General features: G+C 46.6%; 2 protein-coding genes and 1 non-coding gene across 3 annotated transcripts in view; 1 reads left to right on the top strand and 2 right to left on the bottom strand.

The window, feature by feature from the left end:
* The window catches only part of GPATCH1 (G-patch domain containing 1), a 53,037-nt gene extending 50,621 nt beyond the window's left edge, over positions 1 to 2,416 (bottom strand). Inside the window, exon 1 of the mRNA XM_049786573.1 lies at positions 2,338 to 2,416. Coding sequence (XP_049642530.1) covers positions 2,338 to 2,410 — 73 coding nt within the window. The 5' untranslated portion in view covers positions 2,411 to 2,416. The remainder of the gene's footprint in view (positions 1 to 2,337) is intronic.
* The window catches only part of LRP3 (LDL receptor related protein 3), a 269,703-nt gene that overhangs the window by 149,773 nt on the left and 105,679 nt on the right, over positions 1 to 14,251 (bottom strand). The window lies entirely within an intron of this gene.
* LOC126029327 (small nucleolar RNA SNORA24) lies at positions 4,259 to 4,393 on the top strand. The gene has a single exon (XR_007502942.1). It is a non-coding gene; the product is annotated as a small nucleolar RNA SNORA24 (small nucleolar RNA).

The following is a 14,251-nucleotide window of genomic DNA, read 5'->3' as shown; positions in this document are numbered from 1 at the left end:
TAACCCCTGAGCGCCGCCGGGTGTGGCCCAAAAACCAAAAAAAAAAAAAAAACCACAACTCAGGATCTCAGCATCAGTGTGTAATCCATCATGTTTCCTCTATTCCCATGGGTTTAGGACTGCCTCCATCCTTACTAAGCACTTACTGGGCACTTCGCTGGACAAATAAAGGCATACTGTAGATCCAGCTAGCAACATGGTACAGAGCCTGGCTTCATCTTGCCTTTATCCCAATAATCCTTAGCAAGTTCCCTCAATTCTGCTTTCAAAGTATGCTTCCACTGATTACCACTTAACACTGTTCACAACCAGTGCAAGCCATCCTTCCCAGACCTCTTTTGGCTAACAGTATCCCAGCACTCTTGTCTACTGTAGTACTCTTGTTCTAAAATTCCAGGATTAAAATATAGAGCTTGGGCTCAGAGTACAGTGGGTAGGGCACTTGCATTGCATGTGACCAACTCAGGTTTGAAATCCACAGCATCCCATATGGTCTCCTGTGGCCATCGGGAGCAATCCCTGTACAAAGAGCCAGGGGCACAGGCTCTTTGATTAGGTGGACCTAATCAGTAAAAACATACATGTATGGGGCTGGAGAGATAGCATGGAGGTAAAGTGCTTACCTTGCATGCAGAAGGTCAGTGGTTCGAATCCCAGCATCCCATATGGTCCCCTGAGCCAGCCAGGAGTGATTTCTGAGCATAGAGCCAGGAGTAACCCCTGAGCGATGCCGGGTGTGACAAAACAAAACAAAAGACAAACAAAAAACATACATGTACATATATGTATATATGTACATACATGCTATATACTTCTATATACATGTATGTATATAGTATATATACATATATGTGTATAGTACATATATATACATATATGTATATAGAAGTATGTTCAAAATAGACATATAGAGCTCAGACTGTGGAGGTAGCTCAAAGGGCTTTGGTCCATGCTTTCCTTTCCTTTTGGGGGAGGTTGTTTTTTGTTTATTTTTTTTTCCTTTTTGGTTTCTGGGTCATACCTGTAGTGCTCAGGGGTTACTCCTAGCTCTGAGCTCAGAAATCACTCCTGGCAGGCTCAGGGGACCATATGAGATGCTCAGAATCAAACTTAGGTCAGCCACATGCGAGGCAAACACCCTGCCCACTTTGCTATTGCTCTGGCCACTGTTGTTTATTTTTTGTGTCACACCCTTTGATGCTCAGGACTTACTTATGGCTCTGTGCTCAAGGATCATCCCTGGTAGGTTGGGGGTGGTGGTGGGGTGCATACAGAATACTGGAAATCAAACCCAGCTGTGTTCGTGGCAAACACCCTACCCACTGTACTATAAGGCAGTCCCCCTGGCTCGTGCTTTTCATGTAGGAGGCCCAGGTTTGATCTCCAATACTTCACAGTCCCCTGAGCATCTTTGGGAGTGACTCTGCCCCCCCCCACAGCAATATTGTGGAAGTAGCTCCAGCACCCCTACCTGTGGCCCAATGCTCCTCCTACTCAGGCCCCCAAATAAATAGTCATAGTCCTCACTTGGATAAAACTGCCATAATGACTCTCCTATACTTAGTTTAAAACCCAAACTCCAGGAACCAGAGAGATAGCATGTAGGTAGGGCGTTTGCCTTTCATACAGAAGGATGGTAGTTCGAATCCCGGCATCCCATATGGTCCCCCCGAGCCTGCCAGGAGCAACCCCTGCGCGCTGCTATGTGCAACCCCAAAACCAAAAATTAAATAAAATAAAACCCAAACTCCAGGTCGAAATGATTAGAAGTATTAGAGAGATAGTGCACACGGCCCATACAAGTATAATCCCAGGCACCCCAAGAGGTTCCCAGAGCCGACTAGGGGGGGGAATCCCTGGGCAGGGTGCCATAAATACACTCTGGGCATTGCCAGGTTTGGGCCAAAGAACAAAACTAAAGAAAAACCCAAATCTTTATTGTAACAAAATGATTCCGGTTCTGCCCCCAACCCACCTCCACTAACAACAGTCTGATGTCCCTGATCTGGTTTGGGCTTGCAGGGGGGTTTGTACAGAAATTTTGGGGCCTGCACATTTCCCCAGCCTTCCTTCTTCTTAAACATATCGTCTCTCTGCTCTCACACTAGCTAGCCTGTCTGGATAGTTTTCGACCTCCCATCCCTCTGGTCCCCATCCGTTCCCTGCAGAGTGAACACCCCAAAAAGCACCATGCATGCTTCTTTCTAGCAGCTCTGAGCACCCTGAGCAAGCACCCAGCCAGCACATGGCCCCAAACTGGACTGTGCGACTTTTAGCTCCAAATCCTAGACCCCAGATCTGTTTTCCACAGGCTCTGGTGACCAGTCAGGCTCGCACCTTCTTCCAGCGGCTCCAGATTCTTCCCATAGCTGACCAAGTCTTCCTCGCTGTCACTGTCTAAGGCCGCCATGCTGCTTCTTCCGGGCCACACCCCCTCGCTACGGCGACTGCGATGGGACAAAAATCTCCCGGTCTTTTTCCTCCGCGAATCGAAATGACATTTCCTGGGGCAGGAGAGATAGCACGGAGGTAAGGCGTTTGCTTTGCATGCAGAAGGACAGTGGTTCGAATCCCGGCATCCCATATGGTTCCCCCGAGCCTGCCAGGAGCGATTTCTGAGCATAGAGCCAGGAGTAACCCCTGAGCGTTGCCGGGTGTGACCCAAAAACCAAAAAAAAAAAAAAAAAAAAAAGAATGACATTTCCTACTTGAGGGGCAAGTGGCCGACCAGGCTTTTACCCGGGACCTGCCCAATGGGCTTTGTAGGATCTGTCTATCCCTGCACTACTGAACTGTCCCGTGGCCGGTTTCCAATGATGTCTGCGTGCCATCTATCCCCCAAGTCCCAAACCCCCTTTCCCTTCCCCAGCTGGTGGCATCCCGCTCCCACCTTCAACAGTTGCAGAACACAATTATTTATTCCCCTACACAATTTTGGACGCATTCACAGAACGGAAACGCGCTTGGTTCAGGAGAAAAATAAAGAATGAAAGAGAAAAGAATAATGTGATATTTTTCCAGGGGAAAACAGAATTACAGAGGAAAAGAAAGGGCCAGAGTGATGGTACAGTGGGCAGAAAGCTTAACTTGCCTTGCATGTGGCCAGTCCAGGTTCTCTCCACACCACCCTCCCACCTAACCTCACCCTCTTCCTCCACCCCACACACATTCTGCCAGGAGTGATTTCTGAATGGCTGTGCCCCTAAATAAATAAATTTTATTATTATTTATAAGTAAATACTGGAATGAGAAAACAAGAAGGAAAATAAAAGCAAGAATTGCTCTGAGGTGGGCAGCAGTCTTGCTTGGCATGTTCCATATTGAATCTGTCGAATGGGGTGCTTTTATGAAACACCCCCTCTTATTTTACAGAGGAGAAAAATCAAACCTAACTGCTAAGGGGTTAGAAGGAAAATAAAGTCTGGACACCAGAGTGCTGAGGATGAGAGTGAGAAGAGAACCTCGGTCAGTCTCACTAGGATGTGGTTAAGAGGAGCCCCAGGGCCTCTGAGTCAGAGCTGGGGACTGTCCCCAAGGCGCCAGCACATTTTGACCTCAAAGGCTCTGGAAGCTCTTTTCTCAGAGCTTGGAATGTTCTCCCAGCACCACTGAGTCATTCACTGCGTCACTGTGCACCTGCTACAGGTCGCACAACTGAGAGCTCACTTTCTCAGGGAACCTCTACCCTACCCCATTGAGGTCCCATCTCTGCATCCCCTCTCAGTCCCACAACACACCTTACATTGTCCGCCTCCATCAGCTGTAATACACACCATGTCATAGGATTTCCTCACATTTGCTGATTTTTCTCCACTGGAATTTAAACCAGAATTGTTTTTTAGTTTTTCTTTTGTTGTAACTACAGAGCTTAGAATAGAGTTTGACCTGTAGCGAACAATGTTAATAACTTTGAGAAGGAAACAATTGGCTAGATAAGTTATGGTATATATTAGAGAGGGAAGAATTAGAACCTATTAGATATCTTAGGATAGCATTGAGTTCAATCCCCAGAAAATATGTGTTCCCACCTCCAGCTCTCCTGGGTATAAATTTGATGAACCTCCACCAAAGGACTAAGGGACCACAGAAGGTGGTCCGTAATTCCAAATCCTGCTGGGTGTGGCCCTATGTTTAAAAATAGGGGCCAGAGAGATAACATAGAGGTAACATGCAGAAGGACAGTGGTTCAAATCCCAGCATTTCATATGGTCCCCAGAGCCTGCCAGGAGCTATTTCTGAGTGTAGAGCTAGGAGTAACCCCTGAGTGCTGCTGGTGTGACCCCCCAAAAATACCCATAAAAACCTTCCTAGGCATGGAAGAGCAAGTCCTTATTGATTGGCAAAGCTGTACCATTTTATTGGTAACAGATTCTGACTTGCACAAGGGACATCTCAAAAAAAAAAAAAAAAAAGGATTTAAATAGGTTTGTTAATAGAATCCCCAAACTGACAAATCTCCCAAGGAGTAGTAGAATCTTAATCCTTTCCCCTATAGGTCTGTGACTGCTTGATCAAAAATAACACAGAAGTGGGACTGGAGAGATAGCACAGCGGCGTTTGCCTTGCAAGCAGCCAGTCCAGGACCTAAGGTGGTTGGTTCGAATCCCGGTGTCCCATATGGTCCTCCGTGCCTGCCAGGAGCGACTTCTGAGCATAGAGCCAGGAGTACCCCTGAGCATGGCCAGGTGTGATCCAAAAACCAAAACACACACACACACACACAAAAGCAAACAAATAATAATAATAATAATAATAATAATAATAATAATAATAATAATAATAATAATAATAATAATAATAAAGAGGCTGGAGCAATATCACAGCAGTAGGGTGTTTCCTTGCATGCTGCCAACCCAGGACTGATCCAGATTCAGTTCCTGGCATCCCATATGGTCCTCCAAGCCTGCCAGGTACAATTTCTGAGCACAGAGTCAGGAATAGCACCTGAGAACCAACAGATGTGGCCCAAATTTTTTAAAAAATACAGTTAAATAATAAAAATAATACAGTTAAAGTGTCAATTTACACATTTTTTTCATACACAATCTTGAAGAAATTGTCCTCTAACTTTTTCTATTTAGGGGTACTGGTCCTAAGAACCCAGGTTCTCTGCTACAAGTATCCCCAGGCTGTGAGGAGAGGCCATACTTAGGATGCCAGACCCTAGATGAGTCAAGAAGAATCCAAATGACTCAAATTCCAATAACTCTCCAAATTCAGCTGCATGAAAGAACAGGAGCAAGAACCCCTGACAATTCTATCACCTCCAGGACTATAAAAGATCACGTGAAAAATGCCCCAGAGCCTGAAGAGTTATGGCATTTGTCTTCACACAGCTAATCCAGTCTCTATCCCCAGCACTGAAGAGAATTCCACAAGGACTGCCAGGAGTGATCCCTGAGACAGAAATACACCCTGAGAACTACTGGGTTTGCCTCCCAAGACAGACCTCCCCCACCCCCCCCCAAAAAAAAAGAAAAAGAATGTTGAGGCCAGAGCAGTGGCACGGAGCAGTAAGATGTCTGCCTTGTCTGCGCTAGCCAAGAATGGACCACAGTTTGATCCCCCAGCATCCCATATGGTCCCCCAAGCCCGAAGCAATTTCTGAGCGCATAGTCAGGAGTAACCCCTGAGCATCACTGGGTGTGGCCAGAGAGAGAGAGAGAGAGAGAGAGAGAGAGAGAGAGAGAGAGAGAGAGAGAGAGAGAGAGAGAGAGAGAGAGAGAGAGAGAGAAAAGAAAGAAAAGGAATGTTTGGGGATTTAGACCATTAAGACTTAGGGTAATAAGGGGCCACAGTCAAAGTACAATGGTAGGGCACCTGCCTTGCATGTAGCAGACCTGAGTTCAATCCCCAGCATTTTGTATGTTCTCTCCTTTGAAGCCAGGAGTAATTACTGAGTGTAGAGTCAGGAGTAACCCCTGAACAGTACTGGATGTGGCCTCCAAACAAAACAAAAAAATGATTTGGTGGGGCCAGGAAGGTGGCGCTAGAGGTAAGGTGTCTGCTTTGCAAGCTGACGGACCGCGGTTCAATCCCCCAGTGTCCCATATGGTTCCCCCAAGCCAGGAGCGATTTCTGAGCACATAGCCAGGAGTAACCCCTGAGCGTCAAACGGGTGTGGCCCAACAACCAAAAAAAAAAAAAAGTTTGGTGTGATGTGTTATCAGCAATAGGTAAATAAAGCGACCTATATGATGGAACACTATAGACTCAGAGCATCAGAGGCAAGGGGCACTCCTGACAGTGATTGGGGGCTCACACTGTGTTCACATTTCATTCCAGAAAGTGTTTCTGGCACCATGTGATGCTAGGGTACAAACCAAGATTGATCAACAGCAAAGCACACACCTTTACCCCTGTACTATCTCTCCAGCACTGTAGCATTTTTAAAAAATGGGTGGAGGGTCAGAAAGATAGTAATTGAAGAGGCCCAAGTGATAGCACAGCTGTAGGGCTTTTGCCTTGCATGCTGCAGATGCAGGACAAATCTGGGTTTGATCCCCAGCATCCCATATGGTCCTCCGAGCCTGCCAGGATAGGTTTCTGAGCACAGAGTCAGGAGTAACCCCTGAGAGCTGTTGGGTGTGGCCCCCAAACAAAAACAAACAAACAAATAATATAGCACAGTGGATAAAGTGTTTATCATGCAAAAGGCCAACCTAGATTCAATCCCTGACACTCCAGATCCCCCAAACACCATCAGGCATAATCCCTGAGTGCAGAGCCAAAACCTGAGCACTGCTAGATGTGGTCCAGATAAATAAATATCCACAGGGGATCAGTTCTGACCCCTACAGTGAGTGTTCAAGTCTCTCATAATCAGTTTGCTTTCTATAGTTTGTACATATATTCCAGTAAACTTGAAGTGATCTTGACATCATTACAATATCCATATGGTATAAGCACCAGATAGTAGATAAAATGTGTTCTTTAGGGAATAATGGCAGGGTACAAAGTCTGTATAGGATGGGTTTTCTGTCAGAGGTTGGTTGAATATACTGATGTGGAACCTATAGGTTTTTGAGGCCTACAGGGTGATGATCTAAAGAGGTGACAGGGCATACAGGAGATTGTGTAGTCTATGGGCTGGAGAGATTGTATAGAATATAAGGCAACTGGCCTAGGTTCAATCCCTGACATCCCATATGATTTCACCGAGCACCACTAGGAGTGACCCCTGAGCACAGAGCCATGAGTAAGCCCTACACACCCCTAATTACGGCTTCAAAACAAAACAATAAAGGTCACAGGGTAGGGGCCGGGCGATGGCGCTCGAGGTAAGGTGCCTGCCTTACCTGAGCTAGCCTAGGAGACGGACCGCGGTTCGATCCCCCGGCGTCCCATATGGTCCCCCAAGCCAGGAGCGACTTCTGAGCGCATAGCCAGGAGTAACCCCTGAGCGTCACCGGGTGTGGCCCAAAAACAAAAAACAAAAACAAAAACAAAAGGTCACAGGGTATTAACAAGAGACTTTCTCTATTTCTTGGCTCCCTTCAGAAGGAGTCTGGGAAATTGAATGTGGCTCAAGGAGTCAGCATGTGTGACCCCTATTCTTGTGAGTGGCCCCATTAAATACACACACACACACACACACACACACACACACACACACACACACACACATTGGGGCTAGAGACAGCAGGGATGGCACTTGCCTTGCAGGTAATTCACCCTGGTTTGATTCCCAGCCTCTCATATGATCCCCCTACACTGCCAGGAATAATTCCATATTGTGGAGCCAGAAGCAACCCTCTGAGCCCAAAATTCCAAACAAATAAACAAATACACAGAGCAACTGAGAACTTCATCTTTATCCCAGACAAAGATACCAATGGGATGATGGACAGTAGGATGACACTGGAAACCTTGCTTCAATTCTCTTTTTTTTGGGGGGAGGGGGAATCACACCCAGCAGTGCTCAGGGGTTACTCCTGGCTTTACACTCAGAAATTGCTCTTGGGGGCCGGGCGGTGGCGCAAGAGGTAAGGTGCCTGCCTTGCCTGCGCTAGCCTTGGACGGACCGCGGTTCGATCCCCCGGCATCCCATATGGTCCCCCAAGAAGCCAGGAGCAACTTCTGAGCGCATAGCCAGGAGTAACCCCTGAGCGTTACCAGGTGTGGCCCAAAAACCAAAAAAAAAAAAAAAAAGAAATTGCTCTTGGCAGACTCAGGGGACCATATGGGATGCCGGGATTTGAACCACTGACCTCCTGCATGCAAGGCAAATGCCTTACCTCCATGTTATCTCTCCTGCCCCTTGCTTCAATTCTTTTTTTCTTTTTTTTTTTTTTGGTTTTTGGTTTTTGGGCCACACCCGGCGGCACTCAAGGGTTATTCCTGGCTATCTGCTCAGAAATAGCTCCTGGCAGGCCCAGGGGACCATATGGGACACCGGGATTCAAACCAACCACCTTTGGTCCTGGATCAGCTGCTTGCAAGGCAAACGCGGCTGTGCTATCTCTCTGGGCCCTTGCTTCAATTATTGATAGAGGGATCTTAGCAACAGCACATTTTATGGTAAACCCATGGCAATCATGTTCCTCAGCTGTCCTTTCTGATTCAGAAGTGCAAGAACTTCGGGATGTCACAGTCTTTCAGAATCCTGCCCAGAGATCATGATTAGATTCTACAGGCTAAGGGGAATTTCTCGCTTATGACCCCCCCACACACACACACCTACACTGGCAATGGGATACAAAGAAACCTGTTCTATATGCTTGAGAGTCAGTGTCACTTGTGCCTTTTCATTTCAGATGTGGGACCACACACTAACTGGCTATTTTAGGCTCAGAGGCTATTCTAGGTCCATATGATGGTAGGGATAGAAAGGGCCTCCCCTATGCAAACATGTGCTCAACCTGTTTGCATAACCCTTGTTCCAGCCCTCCATGATGTGCTCTTACTGAAATTCTGCCTGTATGTACTAAGGCACCAGGCCAGAAACACACAGTTCCTTTTCTTTTCTCGTTTTGGGTTTTGGGCCACATCTGGCAGTGCTTGGGGCTTACTTCCGGCTATGTTCATGGTTCATGGTTCATGGTTCCTGGAAGTGCTCAGGGGACCATATGAGATGCAAGGGATCAAACCTGAGTTGGCCGTGTGCAAGACAAAATGGCCTACTCTCTGTACAATCTCTTTAAATTGGAAAGGGAAACATGTTTTGGTTTGGAGTTCACTGGGCAGTCTTGGGACTATTCCCAGCTTGGTGCTTAGGATACCACAATGCAGTGCCTTCTGAGCTGTCTTTCAGCCCATCTCACCCCAATTTTTTTTTGTTTTTTGTTTGTTTGTTTGTTTTTTGGGTCATACCCAGCAGTGCTCAGGGGTTACTCCTGGCTCTACGCTCAGAAATCGCCCCCGGCAGGCTCAGGGGACCATATGGGATGGCGGGATTCGAACCAACATCCTTCTGCATGCAAGGCAGATGTCTTACTGCTGTGCTATCTCTTCGGCCCCAACCTCCAATTTTTCTAACTAACTAAAAACTAAAGGTGAATTGGAGATATAGTACAATAAGTTAAGTGCTTCCCTGGCATGCAGTCAACCTGGATTTGATCCCCAGCACCCTAGATGGTCTCCAAAGACCCACTAGAAGTAATCCCTACATGCAAAGCCAGGAGTAAGTAACCCCTGAGCACAGCCAGGTGTGGCTAAATAAATTAATAATAATAATAAGAAGAAGAAGATCATACTGGGCCCGGAAAAGATAGCACAGCAGCATTTGCCTTGCAAGCAGCCGATCCAGGACCAAAGGTGGTTGGTTTGAATCCCAGTGTCCCATATGGTCCCTCGTGCCTGCCAGAAGCTATTTCTGAGCAGACAGCCAGGAGTAACCCCTGAGCGCCGCCGGGTGTGGCCCAAAAACCAAAAAAAAAAAAAAAAAAAGATCATACTAATTACATTTTCACCAAAATAATTTTTTGTTGGTGGTGATTTATTTGGCTTTTGTTTTGTCATTTACTTATTCACATTTTGTTTTAAGTTTGGGACACTGATTTTACAATGTTGTTTTAATGATAGGGTTTCCTGCATATAATGTTTTAACATAACAGCCTCCACCAGAGCGTCCTCTCAGTTACTCAATTTATTTTTTTCTTTGTTTGGGGATCATATGCAGTGATGTCTCAGAGATAATCCTGGCTTTGTACTCAGGAATCAGCACTAAGGGGACCATTTCAGGAGGTGGCATACTGATTCAGTATTGGTGTATGTTATGAAATGAAAATACCTTTCCTTTTAAATCACAGGCATCAGGGGCCGAAATGATAGCATAGTGGTAGGGCGTTTGACTTGCATGTGACTGACCCAGGATGAACCTGGGTTTGATCCCTGGCATCCCAGATGGTCCCCCAAGCCAAGATCGATTTCTGAGTGCATAACCATGAGTAACCCCTGAGCGCCACCGGCTGTAATCCAAAATAAAAAAATAAAAATCATAGACAACAGGGCTGAAAATGTGGTAAAAGAACTGCAAGATTTGATCCTCAGTTCTACATGACTCTCCATTGTACCATCAGGAGTGACTGTGAGTCCCTGAATAATACAATGTATGGTGCAAACACCTAAAAATCAATCACCAGCCATAGGAAAGGTGTAGAATGACATTAACCTGTGACACAGTAGCTGTCTAATCTGCCATCTTGGAGAGAGCACCATGCCTCAGCTTCTTCACAGGATGATAAACTCCAGTTTCCCAGGCTGTGGAAGGACCAACAGATAATGAATGAACATGCTCAGCAGAGAGTAAGCAGCTATGCAACAAGGAATGACTGTTCTAACACTGTGAAACTGTGCTTCACATCTGGGGGAATAGCAGCCAGCATAATGCAGGGCCCTGGCAGAGGTAATTCAGGGACAGCGCCTGCCAAGCACCATCCAGGAGTGCCCTCTATGTTGCAATATGGCTCCAACTTCTTAAAGTATTATTTGTGTGCTGGAGAGAGAGTACAAACATTAAGGTGCTTGTCTTGTACAGACCACTGTCAGGAATGATCCCTGAGCAGAGCTGGGTTTGGCTCCAAACCTAAAATTAGTTTGTTGATTTTTGGGGGGAGAGGGTAGTCTTTGGGCCACTCTCCACAGCACTCAGAGTTACTCCTGGCTCTGCGCTCAGAAATCGCTCCTGCACAGGGGTAGAGCATTTGCCTTACACGGCCCACGCAGGAAGGACCCTAGTTTGATCCCCAGCATCTCATATGATCCCCTGAGTGATATCTGAGCGCAGAGCCAGTGGCAGAGCAAAGAGTAGCCCCTGAGCACCGCCGAGTGTGGCCCATCGCTCCTGGCAGCATTGGGGGTCCTTATGGGATGCAGGCAATCGTACCAGGGTCCTTCCTGGGCAGGTCACATGCAAGGCAAAAACACTCTACAGTTGGGTTATCTATCTTTCCTGCCCCTAGTTTGTTGATTTTTTGTTTTGTTTTGTTTTGTTTTGGTTTTGGTTTTTGGGTCACACCCGGCAGCACTCAGAGGTTGCTCCTGGCTCTATGCTCAGAAATCGCTCCTGGCTGGCTAGGAGGATCATATGGGATGCCGGGATTCAAACCACCATCCTTCTACATGCAAGGCAAATGCTTTACCTCCATGCTATCTCTCCGGCCCCTGTTTTGTTTTGATTTTGTTTTTGGATCACAACAATGGTGCTCAGGGGCTACTCTTGCTTTTGCACGCAGGAATTATTCCTGGCAGTGCTTTGGAGACCGACCATATGGGATGCGGGGATTGAACCAGAGTCGGCTTCTTGCAAGGCAAACATGCTAACTGCTTTACTATTGCTCTGGCCTCCTAAAATTAGCTATTTAAATAATAAGTAAATAAATAAATACATGTGTTTATTTGGACTACACCCAGTGGTCTCAGGGTCTACTCTCAGCTCAGTGTTTGAATATTGCTCTTGGAGGTACTGAGGGGAACTTTGTGGTATAGGACTGAACTTGGAACTCCCACATGCAAAGCATGTGCTCCAGACACTTAACAATCACTCTAACCGAATTAAAAATATTTTAAAATAATAGTTGCAAAAGTACATCTATAATTATAATTTATCACTGCTATTCACTTTTTTTTTTCCCCTGCCTTTTGGGGAGGGGCACACCTGGCAATGCTGAGAGGTTTCTCCTGACTCCACACTCAGGAATTACTCCTAATGGTGCTCAGGGAATCATATGGTATTGTAATGCATTGGCCAGAATTGAAACTGCATTGACCACATACAAGGAAAGCACCCTACCCACTCTACTATCACTCTGGTTCCTCTTTTCTGCTTTTGATTTCATTGGATTTCCCCAGAAAGGGTAGGACTAGTGCTTCTTTGATCAGCAGAAAAGGTCTTTGGAGGCAGGATTTGCATTTCACTAGAAGGAATGGGATCTCTGGGCCCAAATAATGGCTGCAGTTAGATGCGGAAACAGGGATGTGGCTGAGAGTTTATAGAGGAGGCTTTAACCTTTAACCATTTACTTATCTCAGTCCCTCCACCCCCACCCTGTGTTTTGATCAGGAGCACTGGGGCTCTTTGGTGTTTCTTGAGACAAACCACCAACACCTAAACGGGGCTGACAAATAGGAGGTCAGATGTCACCCTCCTGCTGGGACAGCACTGCGGTTCTCATTTCCAGATCACAGCAGGGCCAGAGATAGAGGATCAGACCAGTGGGCCCCTCTGCAAAGAGCCAAGAGGTGGTTTGGAGCCCTCTGTCCTGCATGTTTCTCATGGCCCCTGAACCTACCCCGAACCTTCAACCTGTTCCTGTTTCTCACACCCCCTTCCCCCCACCAGTGACTTGCAGGTACTCATGGCTAGAAACTCAGAAGGCTGCTTCATTTTTTCCCCTCTAAGAACAGGCTGTGGGTCTGAATCATAGGCTTTTTTTTTTTTTTTTTTTTTTTGGTTTTGGGATCACACTCGGCAGCACTCAGGGGTTACTCCTGGCTCTATGCTCAGACAGAAACCGCCCCTGGCAGGCACAGGGAACCATGTGGGATGCTGGGATTCGAACCACTGTCCTTCTGCATGAAAGGCAAACCCCTTACCTCCATGCTATCTCTCCGGCCCCCCATCTCTGCTCTCTTTTTGTTTGGGGTCACATCTAGAGGTGCTCAAGAGATAGATAACTCTTGACAATGCTTAAGGGTTATTCTTGCTCTGCTTTCAGGAATCACACCTGGCTGGCTCAGGGAATCATATGAAATGCCAGGGATCAAAACCTATCGACCACATGATAGACAAGTGCCCTATCCACTGTACTATCATTCAGGCCCTTCTTCTGCTATTTTTATTTATTTATTTATTTTTATTTTTTTTGGCTTTTGGGCCACAGGTGGTGGCACTCAGGGGTTACTCCTAGCTCTGTACTCAGAAATCGATCCTGGCAAGCTTAGGGGACCATATGGGATGCCAGGAATCAAACCCAGATCTGTCCTGAGTAGGCAGCATGCAAGGCAAACACCTTATTGTTGTGCTATCTCTCTAGCCCCTTTTCTGTTTTTTGTTTTTTTGTTTTTTGTTTTTGGGCCACACCCGGCGGTGCTCAGGGGTTACTCCTGGCTGTCTGCTCAGAAATAGCTCCTGGCAGGCACGGGGGACCATATGGGACACCGGGATTCGAACCAACCACCTTTGGTTCTGGATCGGCTGCTTGCAAGGCAAACACCACTGTGCTATCTCTCCGGGCCCCTGTTTTTTTTTTTTTTTTTTTTTTAATAAAAGGAGCTCAGGGGCTGGAGTGGTGGCTCTAAGTGATACGGTATCTAGCATGCTAGCCTAGGACGAACTGAGATTCGATCCCCCCATCTGGTCCCCCAAGCCAGGAGCGATTTCTAAACACATAGCCAGGAATAATCCCTGAGTGTCATCGGGTGGGACCGAAAAAAAAAAAAAAAAAAAAGGAGATCAGGGGCCGGAGGGGCTAACCTTGGAGCACCATTGGGTGTAGCCCCCAAACAAATAAACAACAGAAAAAGAAGCTCAAAATACAAGTGTTTGGGGCTAGATTACATGAGACACTTTGCATTCTTTTTTGGCTTTATTGAGGTCCTGGTAATCTTACTCAGGGCAAAACCCAAAATAAATAAAGACATTTAAAATAAAATAAAATAAATAAAAAGAGGATTGGAGTAATATAGCACAGCAGTAGGGCGTTCACCTTGCAAGCAGCTCCCTGGGACAGGCCCAGCTTTGATCCCCAGCATCCCATATGGTCTCTGAGCCTGCCAGGAGCAATTTCTGAGTGCAGAGCCAGGAGTAACC

Source organism: Suncus etruscus, chromosome 14, assembly GCF_024139225.1.
Source record: "Suncus etruscus isolate mSunEtr1 chromosome 14, mSunEtr1.pri.cur, whole genome shotgun sequence".
Lineage (NCBI taxonomy): Eukaryota > Metazoa > Chordata > Mammalia > Eulipotyphla > Soricidae > Suncus > Suncus etruscus.
This window is presented reverse-complemented; position numbering and strand designations above follow the sequence as displayed.